At 35.2% G+C, this 18,386-nt stretch overlaps 2 protein-coding genes and 1 long non-coding RNA gene across 3 annotated transcripts in view; 1 reads left to right on the forward strand and 2 right to left on the reverse strand.

The window, feature by feature from the left end:
* Positions 1 to 906: 906 nt before the first annotated feature.
* LOC111460853 (4-coumarate--CoA ligase 2-like) lies at positions 907 to 2,882 on the reverse strand. The gene is made up of 2 exons (XM_023104188.1): positions 1,321 to 2,882; positions 907 to 1,247 (listed from the first exon to the last, which is right to left on the reverse strand). Exons 1-2 carry the CDS (start codon positions 2,724 to 2,726, stop codon positions 1,025 to 1,027), a joined length of 1,629 nt encoding a protein of 542 aa, XP_022959956.1. The 5' UTR covers positions 2,727 to 2,882; the 3' UTR covers positions 907 to 1,024.
* Positions 2,883 to 5,872: 2,990 nt separating this feature from the next.
* Positions 5,873 to 7,700, reverse strand: LOC111460855 (4-coumarate--CoA ligase 1-like). The gene is made up of 2 exons (XM_023104190.1): positions 6,240 to 7,700; positions 5,873 to 6,148 (listed from the first exon to the last, which is right to left on the reverse strand). The coding sequence occupies exons 1-2, from the start codon at positions 7,643 to 7,645 to the stop codon at positions 5,926 to 5,928; spliced, it is 1,629 nt and encodes a 542-aa protein (XP_022959958.1). The 5' UTR covers positions 7,646 to 7,700; the 3' UTR covers positions 5,873 to 5,925.
* A 3,554-nt stretch (positions 7,701 to 11,254) lies between these two features.
* LOC111460856 overlaps positions 11,255 to 18,386 on the forward strand; it is a 9,463-nt gene continuing 2,331 nt past the window's right edge. Inside the window, exons 1-4 of the long non-coding RNA XR_002713476.1 lie at positions 11,255 to 11,388; positions 11,535 to 11,677; positions 17,389 to 17,460; positions 18,260 to 18,315. This is a non-coding gene — a long non-coding RNA (uncharacterized LOC111460856). The remainder of the gene's footprint in view (positions 11,389 to 11,534; positions 11,678 to 17,388; positions 17,461 to 18,259; positions 18,316 to 18,386) is intronic.

Raw genomic sequence — 18,386 nt, forward strand, 5'->3', positions numbered from 1 at the left:
GATCCCGAAAAGAGTACAGGTTGATAATTAGTTTGTAATTACCGACTTCTAATTATTTTTTAATTATATATTATATGTTTTATTAAATAATCGAATATGTTTTTTCATTTAAACACGTCACCCACGAAAGAGACAATGTTTATGATTCATTTTTTAATTACGAAATTCTTATTATTTTTTTTTCACCAACAACAAATTATCCAATCATTTAATATTCATTAATAAAGATTTGACTTACACAATTCTATTACTTTTCATGTTGATTACCCATATATTATACCCAGACATTGCCATTGACTTTTTTTAAAAAATATTTGTTTAAATATTTTCTTATTAAATTGTTGCAGATGTGAATGCACAATAAATACAATTGGAATTCGTCTACGTCATTCGTTCTTAAGTTATTTCACTGTAATAATAATAATAATAATATTATTATTATTATTATAAGTGCACAGAAGTAGGTGTGCACAAATTAAAATTCAATAAAATAATATATGTCCATTTATTACACCTATTTTAAAGAATTTTCTAGCTTGTTCTAAATGCAATATGCTTAGATATATAATTTATTAAATCTTAAAATTTTAAATTTTATAAATAAAATATAATTCCTAGTCCTTTCAAATCATGAAGATAGAATTTTCTTTTTTGTCTTTTTTTTTTTTATTTCGAGAGAAGACCAAAAACTTAATTATAAATTAAGTAACCATAATTTATTCTCAAATTGATAAATGTTTCACACGGTTTGTTTGAATTTTCTAAATTCCCGTTTTCTCCTTATATCTTATCTTATAACTAATAATTGAATAAGAAGTTTCATTAATCGAAGCATAATTGAGTGGTCGAGTGAAAATAATTTATAGGATTTGGTCGATTTGTAATTAATAAAAAGAAGAAGGGCAATAAAGCAATAAAGATATTCGGTTTATTATTTTTTTAAAAAAATACACTTAAAAATCCGAAATACATAATTTGAATTCACATACGAAAGATAAATGGAAAATAATAAATTATTTGGCGTTTAATTGTAAACACCGGCGGCCAATTGTGATCGGAGTTCTTTCCGGAGGATTTTGCCCGACGGAGCTTTTGGAATAGCGTTGACGAAAAACACTCGTTTTAGCCTTTTGTAGAACACCACTTGTTCTGATATGAATTGCTTTACGTCTTCTTCTGTGATTTCGCCGCCGTTCGCCTTCACCACAAACGCCACCGGCAATTCTCCGGCTTGCTCGTCCGGCATACTGTTCAGAACAAAAAAAATTATGAATAAATGATTTCTTTTATTTATAAACGGCAAAATTCATTATGGCTTACCCAATCACCGCTGCATCGGATAGTTTGGGATGAGCGATTAGAAGAGCCTCCAGCTCCGCCGGCGCCACCTGAAACGTCTTGAATTTTATTAGTTCTTTAAGCCGGTCGACGATGAAGAGCTCGTCGTCGTCGTCGATGAACCCAATGTCGCCGGTGTGAAGCCATCCTTCTTTGTCAATAGTCCTCTTCGTAGACTCCAAATCGTTTAAGTATCCCTTCATGATTTGATCCCCTCTGATACAAATCTCGCCGGCGGAATTCGCCGGCAACGAAACGCCGGTTTCTGGATCAATAATCTTCATCTCTGCATTTCGAACCACCGTCCCACAAGCGCCGGCTTTCACTGGAAACGGTTCTTTCGCAAACGCTAAACTCATGGTCAGAACCGGACCGGCTTCGGTCATTCCATATCCTTGCCCGAGAATCGCCGTTGGAAACTTCTCCCTCACGGTGTCTTCCAATTTTTTCCCCAACGGTGCTCCACCGGATTTCAATACCCTCACTGACGACATGTCGTATTTCTCAAATTCCGACGACTTAGCAATGGCTAAAAGAATCGGCGGCACAATCGGCATGATTGAAGCTTTATATTTCTCAACTAATTCCAAAAGCGAAACGATTTCGAATTTTTGCATTATCAAAATCGCAGCACCGGCGCGTAATCCACACAGCAAAATCGAATTGAGTGAATAGATGTGAAAAAACGGCAAAACACAGAGGATAACGTCGTTGCGTTTGTAATACAGATTCGGATTTTGGCCGTCGATTTGTTGAGCAACGCTCGTGATCAAACCTTTATGAGTCAACATAACACCCTTTGGTAAACCGGTAGTGCCGGAGGAATACGGCAGCGCCACCACATCATCGGCGGCGAAATCCACAAACGGCAAATGGGATTCATCCGCACCACTCAAAACAGAGTAATGCAAACAACCCTCAACAGCATAATCAACACACACAATTTTGACACCATTTTCAGCCAAATCCTTAACCCGATCATAAAAGCATGCCATGGTGACAATCAATTTCGCATTAGCAGCTTTCGCCTGTTTGGCAATTTCCACCGCCGTGTAAAACGGATTCGCCGCCGTCATAATAGCGCCGCGATACGACGCTCCAAGAAACGTGAAAACAAATTCCGGCGAGTTGGGAAGTAAATTCATAACGACATCACCCTTCTTAATCCCGAGATTGTGAAGTCCACTGGCGACACGACGGGCTGTTAACTGAACGTCGTCGTATGAGTATACGTGGCCGGTGGCGCCGTTAATCAAACAGGGGCGGGAGGCGTAATTGGGGAGGTTTTGAAAAATATATTCATGGAGTGGAAGATGATTGGGAATGCGAATATCGGGAAGCTTTGAACGGAAAATGAATTCCTTTGTTTGGTTAATTTCAGCGGCCATTGTTGAAGGTTGAAGCTCAGAATTGAGGTTATACAGAGAGCAGAGAAAAAAACAGAGGTGGGCTTGGTGTGAAGAAGGATGAAGAGAATTGCAGAGATTTTATAGAGACGAGAAAATTACAGAAATTAGTGTTTGGTTGGTGAGACAAATAAATCGGATTTTTTAATAAAAATTTGGTTTCGTGGTCGGATGTAATGCTTGAAGTAATGGGTCTTCTTTTAAACCTACTCCCATAGTTTCTGAAGACGACGACGGAGGAAAAAAATTACAGTTCCTTTTATTCACCAACATATTCGAATAATATATTTAATTTAATTTAATTTAATTTATTATTTTTTTTAATCCTTAGGGGCTTAATTGTAAAATATTTAAACTCAAGCGTCTAAAATTAAAACATTTTAAATAACATAGACTTAATTAGCAAGAAAAAAAAAACGTTTATTGGGTATTATTTTAATTAATTATTTGTTTGTTCGTTGGAGTCAATTGTGAGAGATATGGCCATATATTTTATTTTTATCTTATTGGGCGACTCATTTTTTGGTTTTTTACTAGAAAATAGTAAAACATGTCCGACATTGTCAACTTTGAGTATAAACTTTTATGACTTTGCTTTGGACTTCTCGAAATCCCTCGTACTAATATACAGATAGTATTCTTTTATAAAAATGAGTTAATTTGATATTAATGAGAATTTTTTTTAGTCTATTTTATAGAGCAATTTGAAGTTAATGAGAGTGTTTTCGAAAGACTCGAGATTAAACAATCAAGAAAAGATGAAGTCCATGTCAAGAAACTCGAGGAGGTAGCATTGAAACATTATCACTCTAGCCATTCAAACCGCAAACGTAGAGTTTCTCAAAGTGACAAATTTTCTGAGCAATGAGATTTATCTTACTAGCTACTCGCATCATCTGAATGCTAGAAGCGTGTGTGCTCAACAAACATCACACGAAACATCTCCTTGTTGCATACGAAGCTTTGACATTGCGGAAACTTTTCTAATTTTTGCCTTATTTTAATAAACGATGTCTCGACGTTTTTGTGCATGTACATAAAAGATTCTAGTCCTATCACGGTATTCAATTCGTTCCACTATATCATAAGTCGTACGAAGTATTATTTTAAAAGACGTAGAGAATGATATACTAATTGGAATTAGTAAATTATAGAACACATCGTATAAATGTCATTTTAAATAAGACAGAAGACATATATATCTTAATTAGTTTAAATATATATAGATTGATAATTGACCTAACAATATTTTTCTAAAATATACTTTACATTATTTTAGAGTGTTATTTAACTCAACACATATGCTCGTTCAATTGAGGCTTTACACTTTAATCACTTGACCTATGTTCGTGTTTTTTTTAGATTAATTATACTCTACAACATTTTATCGTCAACAAAGCAGTAAGATTTTAAATTTAAATACGATTTTGGTCCTTATATTTTTCTAGAGACTAAAAGGGTACTTTTAACCAATTCAGGGACTAAAAGGGTACTTTTAACCGATCCAAGGACGACTAAATTGAAACGAATAATTTAATATGTTACGTAATTAATGCAATTAAAAAAAAAAGAATAATTTTGAATATTAAAAGAAACAGTAATTTTACGGATGAGGAAAAACTTACCGAACAAACGACCCATTACATCAATTTAATTAATGTGACAGTGATAAAGAAATAAAGAAACTATGGAATTTGCAAAATGGGGACGTGGCAAATTTTAGAGCAAGGTCCAATAGTTATGTTGATGGCTATTTATTGTTTTTATTTAAATATAATTAAATTATAAAAAAAAAAAAACAAGTGTTATTTGTAAAGCCACGGTCATAGCCTGACCACCGTTAGAGCTAGCTAACCAAGTGGGGCCATGGCCTACAAGTTACAGCTCCTCCCGTGCCAACCGGATAGCCACGATCATAGCCAGACCACCATAAAGTGCCAATTAAATGGAGCCAGTCCAACCCGTCAATTCTGTAGTCGTATGTTTTTAGAAGACGCAATTTCCGATTTTTAATTATAATTTAGGTTTAATTTATAAATTTAGTTCCTTAATCTATTCATAATTATATAAATTAATTGTTCTTTTAAATATAAATTTTAAATTTTATGTCTTATAATCGATCCATTATGAAAAAAAAAAAACATAAATTTTACGTATTAAATTTGGATACGAAACTTCGGCATTCAAGAATTCCTCTACATGTTGATAAATTTTCGACTATGGTCGATTGAGACGTATGTTGGATGATGAAAGTCGGCTAATTTAGGAATGATCATGAGTTTATAAACAAATAATACTCTCTCAATTGGTATGAGCCCTTCTGGGGAAGTCCAAAGCAAAACCCACTTATGCTTAAAGTGGACAATATCATACCATTGTGGAGAGTCGTGTTCATCTAATATGGTATCAGAGCCATGCCCTGTTCATCTAACATGGTATCAGAGTCATGCCCAAAACTTAGTCGTGTCAATAGATTGGTAAATCCTCAAGTCAAAAATGACAAAGTCTCCAAAGGAGTCGAGCCTCGATTAAGGGGAGGCGTTGGATGATGAAAGTCCCACATCGGCATAATACTCTCTCTATTGGTATGAGGCCTTTTAGGGAAGCCCAAAGTAAAGCCACGAGAGTTTATGTTCAAAGTGGACAATATCATACCATTATGGAGAGTCGTGTTCATTTGACAACGTATATGTTACTCTAACAAATTAATATGGATCCTCTCATATTGGGCCTAATACTCGTGTAAATGGATCCATAGAACTATGTTTAACATTCCTCGATATAAAAATATTTAAAGGTATTTCAAATTTTTTTATATATATTTTAAAGAAAGGAAATTAATGAATCTTTTAAAAACTCAACACTTTGCAATGTAAATATATTTTAAATTATTTTTTGAAATTTAAAAGTATTTTTTTATTTTTTTATTTTTTAAATGGAAAGATATCATTAAAATTTATTGAAGTTGAACATATTTTAGAGACAAAAATACAAAATTTAAAATTATTTTTATTAAATTAGCTTAAATTAAATTAAAATTAAGCATGTATTTATTAAACAAGAATAAAATGAAAATTTTAATCAAAATATTACACAAAAAAAATAATACGATATAGATTTACAAATTAAAAAAAAAAATGCTGTCATTTTGGAGTAGAGACGATATAGGGGAATTTGATGTTTAATCATAAGCACCATTAGCCAGTTTGGCTCTGAGCTCTTTTCTAAGGATTTTACCCGACGGAGCCTTTGGAATCGCGTTCACGAAAAACACTCGTTTTAGCCTTTTGTAGAACACCACTTGTTTTGATATGAACTGCTTTACATCTTCTTCCGTGATCGCGCCGCCGTTCGCCTTCACCACAAACGCCACCGGCACTTCTCCGGCCTGCTCGTCCGGCATACTGTTATAAAAACAATCCCATTCCAAATTAAATCTCCTTTAAATTATTTCAAATTAATTTCATTTCTACTGCCAATTTCATTTTAGCTTACCCAATCACAGCCGCATCGGAAAGTTTGGGGTGAGTGATCAGAAGAGCCTCCAGCTCCGCCGGCGCCACCTGAAACGCCTTGAATTTTATCAGTTCCTTAAGCCGGTCGACGATGAAGAGCTCGTCGTCGTTGTCGATGAACCCAATGTCACCGGTGTGAAGCCATCCTTCTTTATCAACAGTCCTCTTCGTAGACTCCAAATCGTTTAAGTATCCCTTCATGATCTGATCCCCTCTAATACAAATCTCTCCGGCGGAATTCGCCGGCAACGACGCGCCGGTTTCCGGATCAACAATCTTCATCTCTGCATTTCGAACCACCGTCCCACAGGCGCCGGCTTTCACCGGAAACGGTTCTTTCGCAAACGCTAAACTCATGGTTAGAACCGGACCGGCCTCGGTCATTCCATATCCTTGCCCGAGAATCGCCGCTGGAAACTTCTCCCTCACAGCGTCTTCCAATTCTTTCCCCAGCGGCGCTCCACCGGATTTCAATACCCTCACGGACGACACGTCGTATTTCTCCAAATCCGGCGATTTAGCAATGGCTAAAAAAATTGGCGGCACGATCGGCATGATCGACACTTTATATTTCTCAACTAATTGCAAAAACGAAACGATTTCGAATTTTTGCATTATCAAAATCGCAGCGCCGGCGCGTAATCCACACAGCAAAATCGAATTGAGTGAATAGATATGAAAAAACGGCAAAACACAGAGGATAACATCACCACCATGATAATACAGATTCGGATTTTCGCCGTCGATTTGTTGAGCAACGCTTGTGATCAACCCTTTATGAGTCAACATAACACCCTTTGGTAAACCGGTGGTGCCGGAGGAATACGGCAGCGCCACCACATCATCGGCGGCGAAATCCACAAACGGCAAATGGGATTCATCCGCGCCACTCAAAACAGAGTAATGCAAACAATCCTCAACAGCATAATCAACACACACAATTTTGACACCATTTTCAGCCAAATCCTTAACCCGATCATAAAAGCAAGCCATGGTGACAATCAATTTCACATTAGCAGCTTTCGCCTGTTTGGCAATTTCCACCGCCGTGTAAAACGGATTCGCCGCCGTCATAATAGCACCGCGATACGACGCTCCGAGAAACGTGAAAACAAATTCCGGCGAGTTGGGAAGTAAATTCATAACGACATCACCCTTCTTAATCCCGAGATTGTGAAGTCCACTGGCGACACGACGGGCTGTTAACTGAACGTCGTGGTATGAGTAAACATCGCCGGTGGCGCCGTTAATCAAACAGGGGCGGGAGCCGAATTTGGACTGGTTTTGAAAAACGTAGTGATGGAGTGGAAGATGATTGGGAATGTGAATATCGGGAAGCTTTGATCGGAAAATGAACTCGTTTGTTTGGTTTAATTCAGCGGCCATTGATGAAGCTTGAAGCTCAGATAGAAGAACAAAAAAACAGAGAAGGGTTTGGTGTGAAGATGATGAAGAGAAATGTGGAGATTTTATACCAAAAAAATAGTGTTTGGTTGGTGAGAAAAAAATCAATCGGATTCTTTTCGTTTCTGTTTGTTTTGATAATCGGCGTCGCGGTCAGATGTGAGGTCTGAGGACTTTTCACCTACTCCCAAACTTTGACTCTCAACAAATTTTTTAAAATATTAGAACTAAAAAAATTTAGATTGAATCTTAAAAAAATCAGCGAAATTATTATTATTTTTATTATTAGTGGACTAATTTTTTGTTTATTTATTAATTAATCAATTTTATGTTTGATAAACATAAATTTACAATTAATTTAGCATAATTAAATTAAAAAAAAACTCTAATGACAGTGATAAAAATTTTAAATTTAATATATATATATATATATATATATATATATATATATATATATATTTGTTCATTTTGTTTACGTGGTTTTATTTGATGATCCACCGACTTGTGGGCTGGATCTGTGAATATAGCGATATTTCATTAATTTACATCGAAACAAAGAACGTGAAAAAAGGAAAAAAAGAAAAAAAGAAAAAAGAAAAAAGATAAAGATAAAGGTATTTATACAATTTAAAAGGTAAAAAAATTATGATAAAAATACGAATTTAGCCTTTTATGTACATATTATTTTATTGTTAATTATTTAAAAAATAATTTTAGTCTATAGTAGTATTTTCTTTGTTAATTCGGAAATATGTTTGCATTGTATTTTTTTCGTGACATAAAAATTATTATTATTATTATTATTATTATTTGACAAATTTTGATTAAAAAATCTTAAAAAATAATCTAATATACGAATGTTCTGTAGTTTAATAAGAGAAAAATAGGTGAAGATGTGGAAATAAAAAGGTTAGAGACATAAATATATATTAATTTAAAATACATTTTTTAAAATAAAAAACAAAAATGGAAAATAAAAAAAGAGAAATGAAATAGTAAACTTAGTATATTAAAATTTATTAAAGTTTGAATGGTTACGTGTGCATTTAAGAGTTGCTTTCCGTGAAATTTATTTCACGATTATATAATATATCGGTTGGTTGCATGTCATTTAAAGATCGTGTGACATATTAACTTTATGTCTTCGTTCTTAAATAATATAAAGATAGTCCTTATTATTTTCTTTTATTAAATAAAACGTGATTAATGAAAAGTACCTTTTTATTAGTCTAAAATATATTATTATTATTAGTAGTATTAGTATAAATACAACACGAGCTAGTATCAAGTTGCACCTTTCATAATTTAACCTGTGCAATATAATAATTAATTAATAATTTATTTTAATTGAGGAGGAAAAGGAATTAATTTAATGACTAATTTTTCACCTACCCCGATCATACGCATTTTCGCAGCCATTTAAAAAAATAAATAAATAAAAGGAGTTTACTCACACGAAACACTTGGAAAAAAAAACATAAAAGAGCTAATTAGAAGGCTATTAAATTGATTTATTTTCAATAGAAAGAAGACAAAACCTATGTTAAAATAATAATAATTAAAAAAATAAACAAAAAGAAAAAAAAAAAAGAAATGGGCCTGGCCCATTAAGGTTCATGTTACACGCTCTAACTACCCGGGAAACGTCGGAGAAGTTACAAGCTACCCAAACAAAACGATCTGTCGTTTCGATATAAACAAACTATTAGGCATCATAAATGGTTTCATCGAAATTTCATATTTTGTTTTTTTTAATATGAAGTGTGAATTATAATACTTGACTTAAAATAGAGTTTGAAAATTTATAATTATTAAAAATATACAAAAATATTAAGGTCTCCTCAACAAAATGACAGGTAATATTAAAAAAAAAAAATTAATTATACACAAATTCAATTACTTGATAATTTATTTCGGATTAATTAAAATGAACTCCTGCTTCCATCACCCTATGATCGATATTAAATTTTAAAAAACATAATAAACTTCGATGAAAATGAATTCATAATCACATCTCAACCTAATTTCGAGTCTTTTAAAAGAAAAATAAAAAATAGTAATAATAATATAAACAAGAATCTCGTTTTTTTTAATAAGATAACGATCATTGGATGCAGGGTTCATGGTCAAGAGAGTCTGTTCTACAACAAACAACTTACTAAGGCGACTATGGTAGAATATTATTAATTTATTAAAATAATATTTGTTGCATTAATATTAGCTTTTTTAATTTTTTTTTTAAATGTCATTACCGACCGCTTCAATCTATTTATTTGTAAGGGTAATTTTTTTTTTAAATTTTGAAGTTTTAAGGGTATTTTAAAAAAGAAAGTGTAAATTATAATTTGGCCTAATAATAATTTAGGTTGGAGATGGGTCAAACTTTGAAACGCCGTCGTTCAAAGTTTTGGTGCTCCTAGATTTGTGGGCTTGTGGTTCTCCAACTACCAAGAGGGTTCGTATTTCATATTATTTTTTTCCCTTGGCTGTGCCGTGTTTGGTTTAGATTATTTAAATTTAAATTTTATTACTTAATTTGATTGATGAAGTTTCTAAATTTGTTATATTTTAGGGTAAATTTAGCAGTAATGATTATAAATACGAGTTTAATTAAGGTATTATTCCTGCCTTTCACAATATTTTCTTAAAAATTATTTTATTCACTAATTTTTATTAGAATATTGTATGGATAAAGTCACGCAAAAAAAAAAAACAAGAAAAAACGTGTCTTTTGCTGCCAAAGATTTCAATAGTCTTATTTGAAAACAAACAATAATTAGAAATAATATGCGGATAGTATTCACACGAGTCAATAGATTCAATGAAAATAACATTTTAATTTCTAAATTAATAAAAATACCCATTAACTTTATAATTTATTTAAAAAAATACTCTTAAATTGAAAAAATATATTTACGGTTAGTTTTAGACTTAAACTATGTTTAAAAAATACCCATGAAATTTTAAAAGTAGCATTAAGATTCTTTATATTTATAAAAAATTTAAAAATTCTCAGTACCAATATATGACAAAAACAGTCTAACACACCTCATAAGTTCTCCATATATTTTTTAAAATTCATATATATTTTTTAAATGTGAGGTTAACTATGAGTGTATTTTTTCATTTTAATTTTTTTTTAAAATTTTTAAAGACATTTTTAAAGTTTTAAAATAGTTGAAAAGTATTATTAATAAAAGTTTTGAAATTCGAAGTTAAATGATAAATTATTTATAATTTCTTTCCAATATTTTTTTTTATTTTTTTTACATTTTAGGGTATTATTTAAAGGTATTCTAGTGTAAAATTTAAACCTTTAAAAATAAAATAGACAGTTATATCAGAATTCAGAGTATTTTGTCACAAAAAAAAAAGAAAAAAAAAAGCATTTTAAGCGTGGTATAATTACGTTTTAATCTACCATTCATATGTAATCGCGGCCCATTCGATATCCAGCCCAATTAGGCCCAAATTTAGTAACAACGGCCCAAGACATCGAATAGAACAGAGCAGTCACAGTAGCTTGGCGTCATTGCGGAGTTTAGTAAAATGATCATAATAAAATAAAATTAGGAGGTCTCATCTGAAAATATTCATTTCTGCAAATGTTCATATCTGCAATTTCAGTTTCCCTCCTGTTCTCCATGGTTTATCCGAGCTCATTATTTATGGTACAGGAGAACTCAAACCATCCATCCTCTCTTCAGTCTACATTGCTCTGAAATGTATGCAGCTTCTAACGGCATTTCAATTTTCTTCATATTTCTGTGAATTTCCTGTTTCCATTTCGCGTTATTCTTTTGTTCTTCTGCAAAGTTCAAGCTCCAAAGTGCAGCGAACAGCGTGTTTGCTAAATTCGTTTTTTATGTAGCCATGAAGCCAAGGAAATTACGCTGAACATTCGCAAGATACCAACTCTAATGGAGAATGGAGACGAGGAATTAGGAACGTGCCTATAATATCACCAGCGATAGAACTCGTATTCGAATCCGATTGAATGTGGAAGTTGTTCGGGTAAGTACTCTTAGCATTCCAATACTTGTTATATTTTTTGAAATCTGAATGGTAAACTTCTGGATTCAGCTCACCGATTGATTGAACAAGGAGTATTTCGATAATTGATCTATTTTACGTTTTAGGACTGTTCGTTTGTTAATTGTTGAGAAGTATGAAATCAACGTCATTAGTGCCTTTGAATCCAGTTAGTTAGGTAAATCAACATTCAGAAGAGTCGACGTCAGTTGGAAAGTTAGACCATCACTCGTAGGAGTTGTAGGGGAGTAGGCGTCATTTGGACATAATTTTATGATAAAGGCTTTGAACAACCTGACACTACCTTCAATCTCAATTTAGTTTCAGTTGTAACAATGCATATAGGTTCTCATAAATTTGCATCTCCGACTCTTGCTAAGAAAGCTCACCAAAGGAGTTGTACTTTTGGTTAAAATCTGTTAAATACTTAGTTTATTGGTTACAGCTCTAGTTACTTTTCATATGTAATTCAGTTTATTTTATATTCACAGTAAGACTATATGTATGGCTACTGTTTTGATCACTATCTCTATTTTGTCATTCCATTCTCATATCAAGTACTTATGATCCCTCAAATTGTCTACGTTGATCAAGACCGTGATAGCTTTTTCTATCATGGTTATAGGTTTGGTTGGATTTTCAGTTTTTCCCCTGGTAATTTCCTTTGATATCCATTACTAACAGTATGCGGCACTGAGATACTTGAGTGAGTTATTGCCTTTGCCAGAAATAAATCTCTCACTGGAAGAAGCCGGTTTTTGGTTTCTTGATACTTGATTTTCTGTATCCCCCTACCCAAAAGTTAGTAATGAAACCCAACCTCTTCACAGTGAGTTTTCAACATGTTTAGAGTTAGTCCCTGACTTAGCAGCTGTGTAGTTCCATGTTTTCTTCTATGTTCTGCTGGATGATGAAAGTCCCATGAGCCTCGATTAAGGGGAGACATACTTTGTTTGAGGGGAGGTGTTAGATGATGAAAGTCCCGCATTGTCTAATTTAGAGAATGATCATGAGTTTATAATCAAAGAATACTCTCTCCATTGGTATAAGGCCTTTTGGGGAAGCCCAAAGCAAAGCCACGAGAGCTTATGCTTAAAGTGGATAATATCATACCATTGTGGAGAGTTGTATTCATCTAACACTTCTTACCGTACCTGTCTTTCTTGTATAATATTCTAAATTCGCGTCCTGTTTTACCGTGTCAAGGATAGTAGGTTGTCATATTTGGTGATTACTAGCGTATGGTTCGATTACATTGGGCTACCGACCTTTAAACAGTTGGACCATTTCATTTCATATCACTTAAGTTGGTGAACACCGAACAAAGGTTGGGATGTCCGTTTTCTGAAAAAGAAACCCGACTGGTAGTAAAAGATGGCACAAAACCAACCTGAAACCACAAAAACACGGCTGGCACACCATACTAAACCCCCATTGACCGTTCTACAATCACTCGCCGTGGACCACATGCATGGTCCATCGGTATCCGCAGACCTTCGGTTTAGAATTTGCTAGAAACTGATGCTCCGGTTTGACATCTACTTTAGTCCTATGTTGACCAAGTTTCAAGCCTAGGCATATCTTTGGATATTATTAAATCTTCCCCTCTCGAAGGGCGCTAAATGCTGGTATAGCCTATAAGATTTTCAGGTCATGTCGCTGTGAATTTTTCTTTTTCTTCTTCTATGATTTTGGATAATCAAATAAATCCTGTTTTAGGATGTAATGTAACAGATACAAGCCAAAAGTTTCTTCACATGCTTGAAGTAGATGCTAGAATTATAAACAAAAGAAGTAATTTTAATAAATACAACACCACCTTTACCATTTACACCGAGATAAAACTGTAGTTAAAAGGTTGCATTAGAAAAGAAACAAAAACCCTTTTTTCCTTTTGTGCATGTATGGTTTCTGCCCTCATTTATAGAAGTGCAATTTCACACATCCTTATTTTGGTGAACCTTGGTCGCCCCCACATCTTTCAACCAATCAACAACTTCCTTGATGGTTGGTCTTTTAAAGGGGTTCTGACTGACACACATGCAGGCAACATCGAGAACCTGAAGCATCTCTTCTTCAAAGCCCTTTCCTCTCAGAATTGGGTCAAAGACTTCATCTTGTTTGCCCTCATTCCTCATCTGTTGCACCCAGCCAACCACCTCTCGTGATGCCTTTGGCTTTGTTATCTCAACAGGTCTTTTGCCAGTAAGCAACTCAAGCATGACCACCCCAAAGCTGTACATATCTCCTCTCAAAGTGGCGACCCATGCTTGTCCATACTCAGGAGGAATGTAGCCTAAGGTGCCAACAAGTTCGGTTGTGACATGAGTTTGGTAAGGATTGATCAATCTAGAAAGTCCAAAATCTGCCACATGAGCTTCGAATTTCTCATCGAGCAGGATGTTACTGGACTTAATGTCACGGTGTACAATATGTGGCTCACATATTTGGTGCATGTAGGCCAATCCAGAACTTGCTCCTCGTAGAATCTTTAACCGAGTTGGCCAATCAAGTTGAGATGCACCGTCAACCTTCTCATGCAGCCAGTAATCTAAGCTTCCATTTTCCATGTACGAATACATTAGCAGCCGGCTGCCCTCATGCACACAGTAACCTTGAAGAGTAACCAGGTTCTGGTGTTTGGCTGCAGACAGAGCCTCTACCTCTGCTTTAAATTCCCTTTCCATCAGTCCCAAGTCTCCCGAGAGTTTCTTTACAGCAAGTCTCGTCCCGTTTGCTAATGTTGCTTTGTAAACCAATCCAAAACCACCGCAGCCAATTATGTTTTCTTGATTGAAATCACCAGTGGCCTTCATTATGTCAGAAATGGTAAGCTCCTTGATGTTGTTGGCGTTGTTTGGAAACAGAATGACTATGCTAGTGTTGTTGTCAGCATTGTAATTAGAACTAATTGAAATTATGTCCAAATCTATTATGTCGGTATCCCCTCTTGGATCGATCCTCCTCTTGGATAATATCCATAACGCTAGCAGGGAGACGATGAGAGCCAGACCTAAACAGGTGCCCAAGACTAATCCAATGACAAGTTTTTTACTGGAGCTTTTATTTTGAGCGCCGGAATGAGTCACTTTAGTCTGGCTAGGGCAAGAGCGCTGCACTATAGCAGGGCCACACAACCCTGAATTTCCTTCATAGCTAGAGCTAGGAAAGGTATTAAACTGACTCCCAGTTGGTATTGGTCCTTGAAGGTCGTTAAAGGCCACGCTAAACCTAGACAAGAAATGAAGTCCACTGAGAGAATGGGGGATTTCACCAGTTAGGTGGTTATGAGAGAGGTCTAATATCTCCAAGTTGCTGAGATTGGAAATTGTATCTGGTATGCTGCCGGAGAAGCTGTTGTTACTCAGGTCTAACGTATGTATAACCTTTAATTGCCCAATTTCCAAAGGAATAGGGCCACTTATGGTGTTGTTGCCCAGATATAAAGATGGCGGAAGGCTGGAGAGGTGATTGTATTGCTGATTGGTAGCATTATTGGGTGCAACAAAGACGGGCAATGCAAGAAAACTCTGCTTTGCAGGATCCAGAATCTGCTGCGACATCAAAGCCTTCAGTCTGCAAAGCTGGATGGGGAATTTTCCGGAAATTCTATTATTAGACAAGTCAACATAAAACAGACTCGGCAAATCACCTAACCATTCTGGTATTGAACCAACAAGACGATTAAACGAAAGGTCCAAGACCTCTAGATTCCTGAGCTTTTCTATCCATGAGGGTACTCTTCCAGTTAACTGACAAGCTCCAATAGCCAAAGCCTGGATATTTTGGAATGCGTTTGCATCTTCAATTATATCCCCATCCGGCAACGCTTCACCATTATAACTACTGGAGAGGACGAGAGTTCCAAGGTTTCTGCAACCCATCAAACTCCTTAGTGCTCCACTTAAATTGGTTAGATTATTCTTGGAAACTGAAAGGAAGGACAGTGATTGAAGCGCTGCAATTTCTTGAGAAATCTCCCCAGAAAACTGATTACTAGCCAGTCTAACTGCCTTTAGAGACCTGCAGGAGTAAAGAGATGATGGTATACTACCTGTGAACATATTGTTGCCAAGGTCAAGTGTGGTGAGGCTAAGGAGGCGGGAGAAATTAACATTAGAGAGATCTCCCTGCAGCTTATTGACCCGCACATTCAACAAGGTCAGATTGGTGCAATTCATCAGTGATGTGGGCAGAGTGCCTGTGAGATTGTTAATATGAAGCGATATCTGTTCCAGTCTGGAGAGCTTTCCAATATCCATTGGGATGGGGCCAATCAAAGCATTGGAGTACAATTCTAGGATTCTGAGGTTGGTGAGATTAACAATTCCCTCACCAATGTTCCCCGAAAGATGATTAACATGTAAAGAAAGCTCCTTTAGAGAGAGAACATTGTAAAGGTCGGAGGGAATAGAACCAGTGAGACTATTGAAACTCGCTCGAAAAACCTCCAAATTGGGGCAGTTTCCCAGCCCCTGAGGTATTCCACGACTGAATTTATTATTGGAAAAGTCCAATAACCTGAGGGAGCTTATAGATGTAGTATTAACACAAAAGGAGGTTGGGATGAGACCTGTGAAACTATTGTTGTTGACATTGAAACTGGTCAAACTCCCCGAGATTGCCACTTGCTGGATAAACGAAGAAGGTATTTCCCCAGAGAAACGATTGCTGGACAGATCCAGAGTCTCAATCACGAGTCCGGACGATGAAGGCTGCGGCGGGAACTGACCGGCGAGAAGGTTGTAGCTCAAATTCAAGAACTTCAGGCGACTTAGGGACGTAAAGAAATCGGAAGGTAGAGAACCATCCAGACGATTATGGGAGAGATCGAGGTGAGAGAGAAAAGCAAGGTTTGTGAGAGATGAAGAGAATTCACCACGAAGACCTCTAGAAGGCAACAAAAGCTTGGTGACTCGGTTGTCATCGCTATTTGCAATAGCTTCACAACTGACTCCTTCCCAGAAACAGCAATCAATCGAAGAAGACCAATTGAAAGACTGGGGAACAGAAGAAGAAGAAGAATTGATGAAAGACCAGAGAGAATCGCGATCAGATGGATTGCAAGAAGCTGAAACGAAAAAAGGAGGAAAGAATTGCAAAACCAGGAGGGTCAAAACAAAGAGGTTGAGGAAGTTGAAATTAATGGAGAAATTGGGCACTAAAGGTTGATGAATGAGACCACCAACCAAGGAGGTGGCCATTCGATCATCTCTCATCTGAAGAACAAAAGGAAACAAAAGGCTCTCTACAACAAGAGTGGAAGAAGAGCAAGGTGGAGAGGAACAAGGAAGATGTAGGAAGAGGAAGAAGCTAACTTGAAGTACATAGTCATAATCAGGTTTCGAGGGTTCCCTTGTACAAGATGGGGGAAACCATTGACCAAAAAAAGAAAAGAAAAAAAATGAAGAATAGAGAGAGAAGAAGAGGGGAGACGGGGGAAGAGAGAGAGAAAGAGGGTGACGTTGACATTGGAAAGTCTAAGATAAGATATATATATAAATATATAAGAATGGGGTTTCTGCTCTTACTCCCTTCCCACTATATGAGTTTTCATTTAGCGTTTACTTTTGGCGCTGGGTTGAGGTGGGCACTGGGGGTTAATGGCCGTTGTTGGGTTTTAAAATTATTTTTAAAACATAATTTGTTGCTTATCATCATTATTATTCTGACTAATTTATCTCTATTGGAAGACAACGTGTTGAGCAGACGCAATCGGTGGGCAGAGGACACAGTCACGGTCACCCATTTGTCTACTCCACTTGGTATTGTTGGCCTTTCTTTATTTCCCCCTTTCTTTTTTAATTTTAATTTCCTTCTTTAATTTTCACATTACACCATTCCCTCCTTTCGAATTAGACCCATAAGGATGAAGCCCATTTCTTTTCAACATTACATTATATCTCCCTTTCGTGTTACACTCATTAACTTCTTAACCTTTTCCCTCTTCACATTATACCTCCCTCTCCTTTCATATTATACCCTAAGCCATAGCAAGTGGTTGATTTTTAAGCCTAAAAACAACCCACATTCCACATCTAAGTAGTGGATGTACTTGCCAAGTTTTATAATTATTTTTGTATTAGATTCTTTTTTTTTTTACATCTACATTATATGTTTGATTTTAGGAAATTAATATAACATTTAACTATTATTATCATTTTAGTTAAATGTGAAAGTAGGAATTCAAACTCCTTTTAAATATAGTTCCAAATCAAACGAGTTGCTCAAGTTGGTGGATAAAATTAATTTTATTAATTAAAGTCTCATTATTCCTGATTCTTTTCTCACAATTTTTTAAATCACAATTTTCACTTTTTAGGCAAATGTTTGAACTTAATCAGATAACAAAATAAAGTTGGTAGTGGTGCTTATAACACGGATACACATATTTGCACATATTACGTATTGATGTGATTGTCATAGTCATTATTTGTTTTAATGAATTGACATATTCTAGTAGAAATGCTTGTAACCCTAGAAATTACTACACTATTTTACCTTGGAAAAATAAATTAAATTTTCTCTGTTTTCTTTCTTTCTTTCTTTCTCCCACATCTACAGAGAACCCAAAGTCCAGTTGAGAAGTTGAGAAGTGGAGAACATATTTGGCTAGTAAGGTTAGTTTGATAATGTTTTCGTTTTCAGTTTTTAATTTTTATTATTTCATGTTTTTTTTTTTTTTTTTTTT

The sequence above is a fragment of the Cucurbita moschata genome, unplaced genomic scaffold (assembly GCF_002738365.1).
Source record: "Cucurbita moschata cultivar Rifu unplaced genomic scaffold, Cmos_1.0 Cmo_Scf00024, whole genome shotgun sequence".
Lineage (NCBI taxonomy): Eukaryota > Viridiplantae > Streptophyta > Magnoliopsida > Cucurbitales > Cucurbitaceae > Cucurbita > Cucurbita moschata.